Source organism: Aythya fuligula, chromosome 3 (assembly GCF_009819795.1).
Source record: "Aythya fuligula isolate bAytFul2 chromosome 3, bAytFul2.pri, whole genome shotgun sequence".
Taxonomy (NCBI): domain Eukaryota; kingdom Metazoa; phylum Chordata; class Aves; order Anseriformes; family Anatidae; genus Aythya; species Aythya fuligula.
In genome coordinates, this window is record NC_045561.1 from 3,019,600 (window position 1) to 3,032,138 (window position 12,539).

The window sequence follows — 12,539 nt, forward strand, 5'->3', positions numbered from 1 at the left end:
AGCTATCTGTGATGCCACATTTTAGCCAGTTCTTTGTGCCCTTCACATGGGGTTATTGCAGCACACGTGCCTCAAGGTCCCCCCAGATGCTCGTGTGCTGTGTTTGTTCGGGGTGTGCAGGCATCGGGCTGAGCGAGGAGCAAGCTCGGCGGTTCTTGCTCTCCTTTTCCCACTGGTCTGGCAGAACTGTTGATACTAACACAGCCCAGCGCTTGTCCATTTTCACTTTTCTTTTATATTCAAGGGATGACTGGAATACCTGCAGGCTTCATTTTGTGAGGAAGGATGTGCAGGAATATAAACACCTCTGCCTGGAAACAAATTCTTTCTGAGCCTGCATGGCTTCTAGGGAACTTCAGCTCTAAGTGGCTCTGGATCAAGAGGTTTATTTGGCGCCTGTCCATGTACAGTTAGGAGTCAGAGGGAGCCTGCTGCATTTTTTTGTCGGTCAAATGAATTATTGATTTGCTGCAATTTGGTATGTGCTTCCTGAAGACTGTGTGCAGGACAAACTGTAAATCCAAAAATAAAAGGAAAATATAACTGGTCTGGTGAAAAATGGGTGAAACTTTGCAGTGTAAAATAAATAAAAAGATGTTTTAGTTTCTGAATGTTGGATTGGAAATGTGTCTGCAGCAGAAGAGGGAGCAGAAGGTCATTCTAAGTGAAAGAAGAGTCAGGCTTTAGCAAGGAGAAGAGAAAAGATTGAATAGGTTCTTGAAACCACCTCTGCAAGCTTATCTGTCCTGCCAAGAATGGCCAGAAGTAGCAAAAATAAGATGAGCATCACTGTTTCCAGCACAGCTGATGAGCGTGGCTTGGAATTGGCTGTTTTCTTTAGTTTGGGTTTCTCATGCTCTACACCAGGAATTCAAATAGTTAGTGAACCTCACGGCTGCTTGCCAGCCCCTCACTTGTGTGATATATTTTTTCCACACAGATGTAAAGAAGGAGTAAAGCTTCCCGTCCCCAGCCCCTGCCATGCGTTCTCCTTAGTGCAGCCTTGGGACCTCTTCCATCTGACCAGGTAGCCCACCTCTTGCCACCAGCATTTTGTCTCCCTCTCAGACCTGATGGTGAAGTTCCCAACATCTTCCCACTACGTAAACTTCTAAATCCCTGAGTCAGGACCCCAGCCCTCTTCAGCACCTCCCATCTCACCAGTCCTACTTTTTAATCCGCTCCCTGCCTGTGTGTAGAGGAGGATCCTGCCCACGCTCTCTTCTTGCAGCTGCAGCAGAGCATTACGGACACCAGCAGTGCACGAGGAGCTAGGAGGCTCTGCAGTGAGGTCCTGTGCTCGTGAGCTCAGACGCGGCAGGGCAGAGCAGGCGTGTTGCTGCATCCGTGGCTCCCGAGGCGAGTTAAGCATCCCGAGGCCGGGGCTGCTGGCCAGCTGTGCTCCAGCTACAAGAGGACGCGAACCCTCAGGACTGCCAGGCTGATTTTGGCCCCTCTGACCACCCATGGTGGGCCAAGAGCTTCAGGAGCTCCTGCCAGCGCTGCAGCACGCTTCGTGCCGGTCAGCCATCCAAGCAGCTGAGCGTGTAGCTGCGGGATTCGGGTTTGGGACAGGGACCAAAGGCACAGAGGAAGTTGCTCATTGCCATGCCCCAGGTTGAGTTATCTGGAAGGGTTGTAGTCCAATTGTGGCAGCGCTGTGTTTGCACTGGATTTATTTTTCTTTCCAGCGTTGCATGGTGGTGGTTGCTGTCGGGGAGTGCTTGAACAAAGCGCCAAGCTGACGGTGCAGAACTGAACATGAGGCAAGGAGGGACTGCTCCCGGCCCCCGCTGGCTCGCTCCCTATAGAATGGCCTGCAGGCATAAAAACTCATTTAACTTCTTTCTTTTACTGTATTTACCTAACCTTTTTCCTGTAGCTATCCACTCAATTCAGTAATTCACTGTACTGCTGCAACGAACTCCGCGAGACTGGCCGGGATGCTGGGGAAGCGTTACCTCGGTATTACGTCTTCTGGGCTCCTCCTTCCACCTGCCACTCATACTGGAACTGATTTTTGGCAAATCTTGTGTTTGTCCGTTTTTATCTTCTCACCGTCAAGTTAAAAAAATAAATAAATGGTACCACGCGCAGTTCATTTATTAAAACGTTATGATGAGACATTTTTTAACATAATTACATTTCTCCATGGTCATGTTAATGCTCCTTTCCTTTATGGGCATTTGGATTAATGGCTCTGCTATAAGTTATATTTGTTTGTGATTTAATATGAATTTGTGTGCTGTAATGCCAGTGGGAATTGGAGATTCCACTGCATGCAGACACAATGCAAGCAACTAAAACGATCCTTTTTACGAAAAGCTCCCAATCTAAAGAAACAGTAATGGTGAAAGTAAAATGTAACAGTGCTAATTAAAGTAATAGAAAAAACATTTCATTTTCTGCTCATTAGCCTCCTAGATCTCTACAAAAGGCTTGACAAAGTTATCTAAATAAGGGGCATGGAGGAAAACTCCCATTTTACATGGGTTTAAGATGAGTTTTTTGGGAGCAGTGTAGCACTGAGAGCATAGCGTGGCTGCTGTGGTATCATTTATGTTCTATTTTGAAATAGTAATCTGAATTTATATTAGGGCTCAGATAGCTGCCAAATCCAGCATACGAAGATACACAATATATTTTCTTCTCAGGGTGAATTGCTTCAGTTACGTTATTCTGAGTTATTGTTCAGCCCTGTGCCTGCATGTTGAGTATATGTTTGTAGTGTGTATAAAACTTTTTATGGCCTGACTCTGATTTCATTGACGTGGTTGTTAATTCATTAACTTCAGTGGAGTTGTTCCTGATTTATTCTGGCAGGAGTGAGGACAGAATCTGGCCTTAAATCTTCAAATTAAAAAGTTAAACTATAAAATATTGTGAAATAAAATACTGCCAACATGTTCCTGTTAAGTAGTATTTCAGATGAGACTAAAATAATAATAATAAAAAATCTTAGTTAATAGAAAACCAGAAATCAAGTATATATACAGAAAGAAAAAACTACAGATTTTTAGTCTACAGTGAAATAACATAATTTGATTTAAATATAATTTTGAATATATGCTCTTGTAATGGTGCCAAGTTATCAAGCAAAATTGTTGTATTTTTGCCTGGCTCTTGCATTTAAAAATGAAGCCAGATTCACATCTCTCAGTTGATGTTTACCAAGGGTTCTTGTAATCTCCAATTATATTAGCAGATTTGTTTTTCAAGTAAACGTATAGTTGAAATTTATAGATCAGTGCTTTATTTGGGTGAAAATCTAATTATTCCATCGGTTATAGATCATATTAGTTCATTAAAATTAGCTGTTTGAATACCTTTTTTTTTTTTATAACTAGAATCAAAATGATTTAAAAAGTTGAGGAAGTTAGCATCTCTAGTACTGAGCTGGGAAAGAAGCAGAGAGAAAGAATAAGCTTGTACAACCAAGCAATCAAATGCTGACATTTTCATGTGGATCTATGAAAAACACATGTAAAAGTCTTTATGCAGTAACACTTGCAGTGACCTGGGAGATAAAGTGATACGGGAATTTACCATCTCTCTGTAAAACATTTCCCCTTTTATTTTCGAGTGATGTATGGCTCAGTTACACGTGTGTGTGTATTTTTTTCAGCTGAGTGCCGTGGCTTTAGGAACGTATTGGCGAAGGTTTACTTGCACCCATCTCCCCGTTGGTGGTCGCTTTGCTCTAGCATTATCTGGGGAAGGGCTGGAAGATCTGGATGGGAGGAAGACGGCAATTAGTCGTGGCCAAACTCTGACTGGGAAGTAAACTTTATTCTCTGGGGACTGCTTTGTCAGAAAACCTTAGGTTAGCTCCTGAAGCCTAATTGACTTAGCATTATTTACAGATTTATATCAATTAGTCCCTCAGTGGACAGCAGTGTCCTATTGTAATTCTGACAGTTTTTCTCAGAAGGCCACTTTACGTAGCCCATCTTACGCAAGCAGGTGCCAGAAAAGCACCGAGTGAAAATTAGAGGATCTGCAATCAAAAATGCTAGCTTATATGGTTCTAATCTGGAATTGCCATAATGGAAAAAGGAGTTGTGAACACATGTGTATGAATGGACTTGTTCCACGGTTAACAGGAGATTTATGGCGGAAGAAATCACTACAGAACAGCAAGTGGTAGAGATTGCGTTTTTATTTTAATACGAGAGCCAAGTCTTGCATTAGGACATTGTTGAATCTAGTGCAGAAAATAAACGACCCCCGAGGGACAGTGTAGCATTCTGTTAGATTGAAGGGCCTTTAATAATCCCATGGTCTAATAGCAGTTCAGATAGAGAATGCATGAGAACTTATCTTCTGCTTTCACAATAATGCGTGTACGGTAACAAGAAACAGTTATGATGTGTTGGCACCATAGCTTTTAGCAGATGACTTTTTAAATTAAAAGATAAGTTTGCTGAGTGACTTTCTGGAATTTATTTAATGAAGGCCCATAAAATATGATACCTGTTTACAACTGGATTAGCAGCGCTGTGCTCAACTACCAGTCTTTACTCTAGGCAAGAAGTGTGGAGCAAATCTGAAATCTTCTTTCATTCCTGGAAAGTTCAAACTCATTTTGGAAAAGCATAAATTTAACTTCTACATCTGTCTGTCTTTAGTCTTGATAAACAGTTTGTGTTTTTGCAGGTTCCGTGTTGTCTTGTCCTGCAAACCATAGGCTGTAAGTCAGATGTGTACAGAAACATTGCAAAAAATCCTCCTTGTTCAAATTTTTCAAGTTTGGCTTCCTCTGACTAGCAGTAAGCAACAGCAAATGTGTTAGTATCACATTTTTTTCCCTTTCCCTTGGAAAAGTCAATATATAGATTAACTTCAGTTACTTATTTTTCTGCACAGGAGATGTTTGTGGATGGGGCTAATTTTTGATTGAATTATATCTACTATATTTTTATTCTGTAGTTAATAGATGTGTTTGGGGTGTGCGGGGTGAGAGTAAGTTCTTCCTGAAATATCTTCCTTTTTAGAAACAGGTAGTGGCAAGTTTACCCAGGACTTGCTAAACCATAAGTGTATTTGAGCCTGGGCTACAGCTCTCTCTAAACAAACAGTTCACAGTACTTGTAAGCAGACAACTTTGGTGTGTAAACGTACACTAGATGGCAGTTTTGTCATATCTTCCAAGTTCAAATAGCTCTGTAGGAGAACAGGAAAGGCCATCAGTGTTTAGTCTGCACTCACGGGGTCCCTGCATGACCAATGTGGACCCCATGGACTTCCTGGAACATGTGTTAGCAATTTAGCAGCAGACATTTATTTCTTTGTTTTACTGCTTGGCTCTTTGAGAAAGTGTTGGTACTCAGTTATGGGCTGTCTGGATCATGTCAGAGGCCATGGGGATCAAGTCCATGTGACAGGCCAGACTGAGGAAGGATGAAGTTGGAGGAGGTGAGGAAAGTGACCCTTACTTCAACAGCAACAAGTCACTGCCTGTCTGTGGACTGTGGCCAAAAGCCTGGGCGTTTTAGGCCTAATACAGCTGAACAAACAAAACACTTTGCCCATTTGGCTTTTTCATATTTCATCGACAGTAGTTCAATCAACGTCTTTTCTGTTTCCTAAGAAGAGGTTCTTATTATTCATCTTTTTTTTTTTTTTCCTCCCCCTTTCTGTTTTAGCCCCATCCAGACGAGGTGACCTTGAAATCCTTGGCTACTGCATGCTGCAATGGTTATGTGGGAAACTACCCTGGGAGCAGAACCTGAAGGACCCCGTGGCTGTCCAGACTGCGAAAACAAAGTAAAACTAAACCCACACGTACACACGCATGTACCACCCCAGAGCCCTACAACATCCTCATCACTTAAAACAGGTCTGAAAAGGACAATTTACATCCTGTAGAGTATCACCTTACAAGAGAGCTAAAACAATTTTCCTGAACAGGGAGGTGTAAGAAGCAGTTAAAGACGTGAACTCCATGTGCATGTAGACCCTCTCGCACATTTTTACGTTGTACTGCTGCGGAGATACGAAACTCAGCTGCAGAGTTCAGTCATTTTGTCTGCCAGGTATTTTTTCAATGCTCTTTTTAAAGCACACATCTGTGAACAAGTGCGTGCCTTACTGCACATGCGGAAGGATGTTGTAGGTTTCCGCTGAAGTTCTTGGGTGCTTTGTAGAGACTGTGGTACAAAAGTCTCTTGGAAGTTTTCTTTCAGATGTGTATTGAATATATTTAACTTGCTATTTGATACCTGGTTTTTAGATGTTTTTGTGTAGGTTTTTAATGTTATACAAGCCTACTGATGTTACAAACATTTAAATACCAAAATACTAAAGAATTTGCTTAAAATCTTTTCTTTTTCCCAGCATGACTCGTTAGAGCTTACTAAAGCAACAGAGTGTATTAGTGTTTTCTTTCACTGCTTTCACAGTCGGGACTTGAGAGAGTTAATTGTATGTGGTACAGCATTGCCTGTAGAAGGCTATACAGAAGAGTAGTTATCCATAAATGTAACATCACAATTGGAGAAGGCAGCAAACTTTTAAGTAGGGCAAGTCACAACAGAGGTACACAATAGGGATAGCTGATCCACAGAAATCAATCTGCAAATTCAGTGTGGCATCAGCTCTCAACAGAGAAAAAGGTTAGCCTGCAGACTGTGGATAATACAGATTGCATCTGTAAATGTTGACATCGTATGTTATGTTTAATATTTCTCCTTTAGAACTTCTGATCATTACACAACCCCCTGCAAGGTAACACTTATACAATTCAATGTTAAATCAATTTAATCAATCAAGCTGCTTCGCTAATTCTTCCTGTGCAATTAACCCTTCAATTGCTTGCATTCTCAGGATGCCAGGCAAACGTTCTTAGGAGGAAATGTACAGAAAATGATAGATTAGATTTAGCAGTAACATCCTTTTAGTTTAATGAATCAAGTTCCTTGGTATCAGGTAATGTTCCCCTTTAACTTACCTATTTCTGAGTGCCTGTGCTGTTTTTAAAGGCTGGAAATAGTCATCACTGTGTAGGTGTTTACCTGGTCACTTCTAAGTACGTGACCAGCACAGGCAGATCACTTCTGAGCACACCAGCCCTTTGCTGTGAGTCTGTGTGATTGGGATGAAGACGGGGTCTAGGCCTGGAAGGGTGATGCATTTGGAAAGCAGGAGTCAGAGCAGGACCTCAAATTCTGCTGTCCACTGGTGGTCTCATCCCTTCCTAACAGGCTCTTAAGTCTTTGCTGCCAGTACCTGGGGTGATGAGGCCGCTGTGCATGGGTATGAGGGTATTTAAGGACTGCTGGTGTACTTGAGATCAGAAATGTTCGTGCCACAATTGGAGGGGAGTCTCCATTTGAATTAGAATTTAAGCTAAATAAAAGGAAAATGTGTACATTTAAATATATAATTCCCCCAAATTGAAAAACCTCCTTCTGGTATTAAAGAACAGCTCCTGGTGAGACTAAAGGTCCATCTAGCCTTGGATCCTGGTTTGAAAGATTGTCAGGAGTGCAAGGTCTTAAGAATAAGAAAAGGAACTAAAGTACTTTTTTAATGAACTGTGTAATTTTTTCCTTGAGATTACTTGTGTTTATTGCATAGGAAAACAAAGTGACTGCAGTGTGGAGATGTGCATTCCAAGGAGCTGTACATTAAATAATCCCATTCCTCTTTCTGTTTGCTACAAAATGCCAAGCCTACAGAGATAGCTTCACGGGGTGGGACTCACAGGCCTGACCTTGGCAGCATCCCTTCGTTACCACAGAAGCAGGTCTCAGACCAAGGCGTGCCTGGTGGATTCCATCCTTCAGGGGTGTGTTGGCAGAGCTTGGCTGAAGTTCGGGTCTCAGGGAAGCTGTTGCATGCCAAACCAATTAATTTGAAACGCCTGGCTGACCAGATTATGGAACTGAAGATTATTAGCCTATGTACCCCAATTTATGCATTTCAGAACGTATCCTGTTCCTTGTTGGTGGACCTTTATGACTCCTTAAAACAAAACAAAACAAAGGATCCTTTAACAGCATCAGCAGCTAGGCTGCACTAATAGATTTCACTCAGAGCAAGAGGGCTGGTGTATTTGCAGGCTCCTCCAGGTGCTAGGAAATTGGGGTGCGTGCCTGCTCAAAGATAAGAGCTGGTATTACTTCACCTATCTTTTAGGGTGTGATTCATTCTGAGCTCCAATTCTCTTTGCTATCTCTGTTTTTGGATAGGAATTAGATCTATGCCCCTGCATTTTATTTTATTTTATTTTATTTTATTTTATTTTATTTTATTTTATTTTATTTTATTTTATTTTATTTTATTTTATTTTATTTTATTTTATTTTATTTTATTTTATTTTATTTTAATTTTATTTATTTGCACAGGACTCACAGAGGTTTATCCTCCCTCTCCCTCTCTCTGTCCCTGCCTTGCCTGCTTGTAATTTTGACAGCCATCACCCAGCTGCCAGTGAGCCTATATGGCAGAAAGAATCTGATGTTAAATTACTACTAGGCAGACCAGAACTGCTTCTTAAATTTCAAAACACAAATATTAATCATTAAGCTGAAATCAGAACAAGCTATTTCAGCTCAAAAGAATTTATTTTCTCTCTCTAGAAAGCTTAAAACATCTATGAAGGAAAACTTAATGTTAAAAGTGCAGTCGTAGCTGCAGGCCAGGTCTTGCTGAAATCAGCAGTCTCTAAAGAGTTAAAAATATAGCTGGTAAGGGGAGATCTTGTTTTAAAAGCAGAACTGTGAATCATTAGCTATCCTGGAGGTCCACTCCCTTTGGAATTGAGACTTGCTGTCTACCTAAATCCCAAATGAAGAATCACCTGCTCCAAAACCACATTAAATTGTTGCACTCTCATGTTGTTTCAGACTTATGGATGAGCTCCCAGATTCAGTGATGGAATGGAATTCTTCTGGAAGCAGCTGTAGTAAGTGTGCTTACAGTGTCTACCATATAGCTTTTCAGTCTGTTACAAAAAAGACTTAAATGTCTTACTCTATTTGGGAGAAGCAGAAGAAAAATAAAAGTAACAGAAATTTAACCAACTCTTGAATTTCAATTATTAAACTTCATTGCTATGCTTTGCACCTTTAGGCAGATGTGTTCAGATGAGTCACGCAGTGCTACCAGTCTCTGATCTGGGGACAAACTGAGAGTATCCGAGTCAGTAGCACCTGACTTTCCTATCGTGCAGCTCAGTTCTGTCTAACCTAGAAATCAAACTCGGGGCTCAGCTTCTCCTTTCCTTTTTTGCTCCCAAAGTCCTTTGATGTCCTGTCCACATCCTTACTCTCCTCCACTAAGCTTCCCTCTCTTTCCTCTGTCTTCCTGTGTTTACTTGCTGAGCTAGTTCAATTCGGAGGAGAAGGTAGCTGTGACTTCTTTCCTGCACATGGAAGAGACCAGGGTGAGGTTTCCACTATTAGCAACTTTTTACGAGGTTCGGATATGTCCCTTGCCAAATCCAGGAATACAAGGTTTGATAACGAGCATTAAAAGCTGAGGGACGAGGGAATTAGTAAAGAAATCTCTACAATGCTCAAAGATATGTTCTGTATTAAATAGGGTATTAAGATAACAAATAGTACAAAATATATGTAATTCGTGAATGGAGGCGTTTGGAGCAGTTTTCCTTTATCCTGTTTGTGTAAAATCTGGCACTACAGTGGAAGTTCTGTGGATCCATGTATGTCCAGCATAAGAATTCAGCCTGCTGTATCTGTATTTAGCTGATAACAGGGTGGTTATGTAATACTCACTGTTAGATTGTATGTCAGGCTCATTAATTTAGGGTGTAATTTAATTGGACTAACAATTCTGACTTCAGTGGAAGTGGATCGTGCCCTTCATGTACAAGCTTATTATACTTTAAGCATTTTTAACCTGAAGGCTTGTTTACTGCAGGGACAAAAAGTAAATTTCTGGATGAGTTGAACGCTGGTCACTCTACAATAAATGATTCTTGATGCTTAATGATACTTAGTGATTAAGGATACTTAATGCTTTTATTGCAGGAACTTCTGTTGCTGCTTTCGTGCATTGTCCCATAAGCAAGTACTAAGCAGATAATACAGGCACTGCGGGCTAAATTTTCAGCCCTCGTGAGTGGCAGTGCAAAAATCATAATCAATCTCATCTGTGATGCATGCGATAGAGTGACTTAGAAGATCTCAGCCACATGAAATCCAGGGTGTCAGGAACCAGTACCTGTCCTACAGCAGAAGGAACTGTCTACAAAAGTTTTATCGCGTAGTATTTTGAGTTTGAAAAAGCAAATGAAGGCATGGTTTGTCTTGTATGTCTCTTCAGTGAAATACACAAGTAGTCCAGGGAAAACCCCTTTTTGTTTAGGGAAAACAGCACATTTCCTTCAAAGGTCAGGATCTATTTAGGTTTATTTACTTATTTTCATAACATTTCTGTATTTGAATGATTGGAATGCAGGGCACATTACATAAAATATATTCACGATGTACATACATATTTAGTAAATGTTTACTTCTGGGATTTTACCAGATGCTAATATCTGGTGAAGCACTTCAGTTTTAGGATACACTTGGGTCTTCAACTGAAATAAAAGTTTGACAACCCGCACACCCCACACCCCCCCCATGTTTTCCTAATAGCATTATTTCTGCACATTCAGTGGTTTCCTTGTTTCTAGAACCACTCAATAGTGATAACAAAATAATGCTGCTGTTAGACTGTATTAGTATGTAAACAAAACCACTATTTGTCAGAGTATTAGAAGTAAAAACAAAATTCTCCTATTCTCCAAAGTATTCTAAGAATAATATCTATGCAGATTAAAACAGAGTTGTTGAGAGTATTTAATATTTAAAGTGGTATTACGATCCTTCATATAGAAACTGCTTCTGTTTTATACAGAACTGTCCAGTATTTGTCAATGAAGTGTTTTGATTAATTATGTTTGGATAACTTTCAGTACCACACAAATTACTGCATATGCATAACAAGAGATAGCACTTAAGGGTTAGCTTGTTTATCCAAGTCTATCTTTTCCTTTTCTCATCTTGTAAAGACAAGATACTGTCAGCTCTGTTTTGAGTGTTGTCTTCAGCTGAAATTTTGTCATCTTGTTTGGCAGCATAGGATTGGCATCCATTTTGGAATTAAATTCTTTTGAAGTTCTAGGTCTACACCAAGTGAAATTTACATTTAAAATACACTCCACAGGTGAACTATCCAAGTTCTTGGCATGTGTTTATGACTTAGCTTATGATGAAAAGCCGAAGTATGAAGTGCTCAAGAAAATCTTGCTGGATGGATTAGAGTCAAGTGGAACTCGCTACGATGGCCCTCTGGAATTTTCCACTGCAGGATGCAGACGAAATCGTACTGCTGAAGCGTCAAAAGTAAGAGAGTTCTGGGATTATTTCCGAAATTGTTGCCTTTTCTTTTGTAGAAGAGGAAGTAGTTTAATATTGCAAAATGAGACTGACACAGCATTTCTTTTTGCCTTAAATACATCGTGTTTGTTAATTCCTGTTTCCCCTGGCTTTGCTAAAAAGTGGGATGTCAACCCTTAAGGAGGAAGAACTGTCATGAGTCCTTTTGACCTACGGCCTCTCACTTCAAAGTAGTAGGTCTGTGGAGAATGATTTACTTTCAGGATAATGGGGAAGTCAAGGACTTTGTTCACCAACATCTTGAAGAAAAGCCTGAATGCCAGTTTTTTCCTTCTTTCCAGATTAAAAGCAAAGTTACCTTTATTAGTGAAAGCATTTAATTCATTTTCTTACTTTCAAGCTGTTCTTTGTCATTTGCTTTTATACTCCTGCAGCCACTAATGTGAAGGAGGTATTATTCTGGGATTTAACTGCGTTGTTGGTATGCAGTGATACACTAACGTGGAATTTGAAAACTGACAGCTATCGTGTTATGTTTTCCTTTTGTACCTTTAAGTCTGAAGCTACATGGTTACTAACACCGTGTTTGAATAAGTGGAGATTGAGGTAATTAGCAGTCTTACTGGACTTGCTGTGAAATGTCAGTCCCGGCATACCTCTGCCTTGAAACTACCCGTATGCAAAAGCCCCATTTCTGTCTCCGATGCGTGTGCAATAAGGCAGGGTCAGGGTACCATTCATTTTTAATATTTCTGGTGAACTTTGGACCATCACAAGTATACGTGAGCCAAGAATGCAGGATGCAAACTAATGTGACTGATAGGCTGCGAGATGAATGGTGATTCAAGTATCAGTGCACAGATGGTTCTGATTTGCTGAGTTTTGTAGCTGCTGCAACTGAAGACATAAAATATCCTTCTAGTCATAAATTAGCTCTTTGGAAGCAAAACCTTGGCACCAGAGCTTTACAACCTTCAATTAGTAGGGAAAGAAGTATTTGAATGACTGTGGTATTGACATCTGTAGGCCTGCATAGTAATCATTCCTAATAGAAGAGAATATCTGTTTGAGGGGGTTTTGCATGGCTAATTAACCACCAGTGAGAATATGTAATTTTTTCATGATCTCCTGATTGTCACCTTTCTCTCATGATACAATTACATTTTATTGTAGCAAGTGCCTCACAAA

At 40.4% G+C, this 12,539-nt stretch overlaps 1 protein-coding gene across 3 annotated transcripts in view; it reads left to right on the forward strand.

Annotated features, from left to right (window-relative positions):
* Positions 1-12,539, forward strand: part of VRK2 (VRK serine/threonine kinase 2) — a 46,697-nt gene that overhangs the window by 27,158 nt on the left and 7,000 nt on the right. For all 3 annotated transcript variants that reach the window (XM_032184849.1, XM_032184850.1, XM_032184851.1), the window contains exons 8-10: positions 5,646-5,766; positions 8,850-8,908; positions 11,179-11,357. In XM_032184849.1, coding sequence (XP_032040740.1) covers positions 5,646-5,766; positions 8,850-8,908; positions 11,179-11,357 — 359 coding nt within the window. The remainder of the gene's footprint in view (positions 1-5,645; positions 5,767-8,849; positions 8,909-11,178; positions 11,358-12,539) is intronic.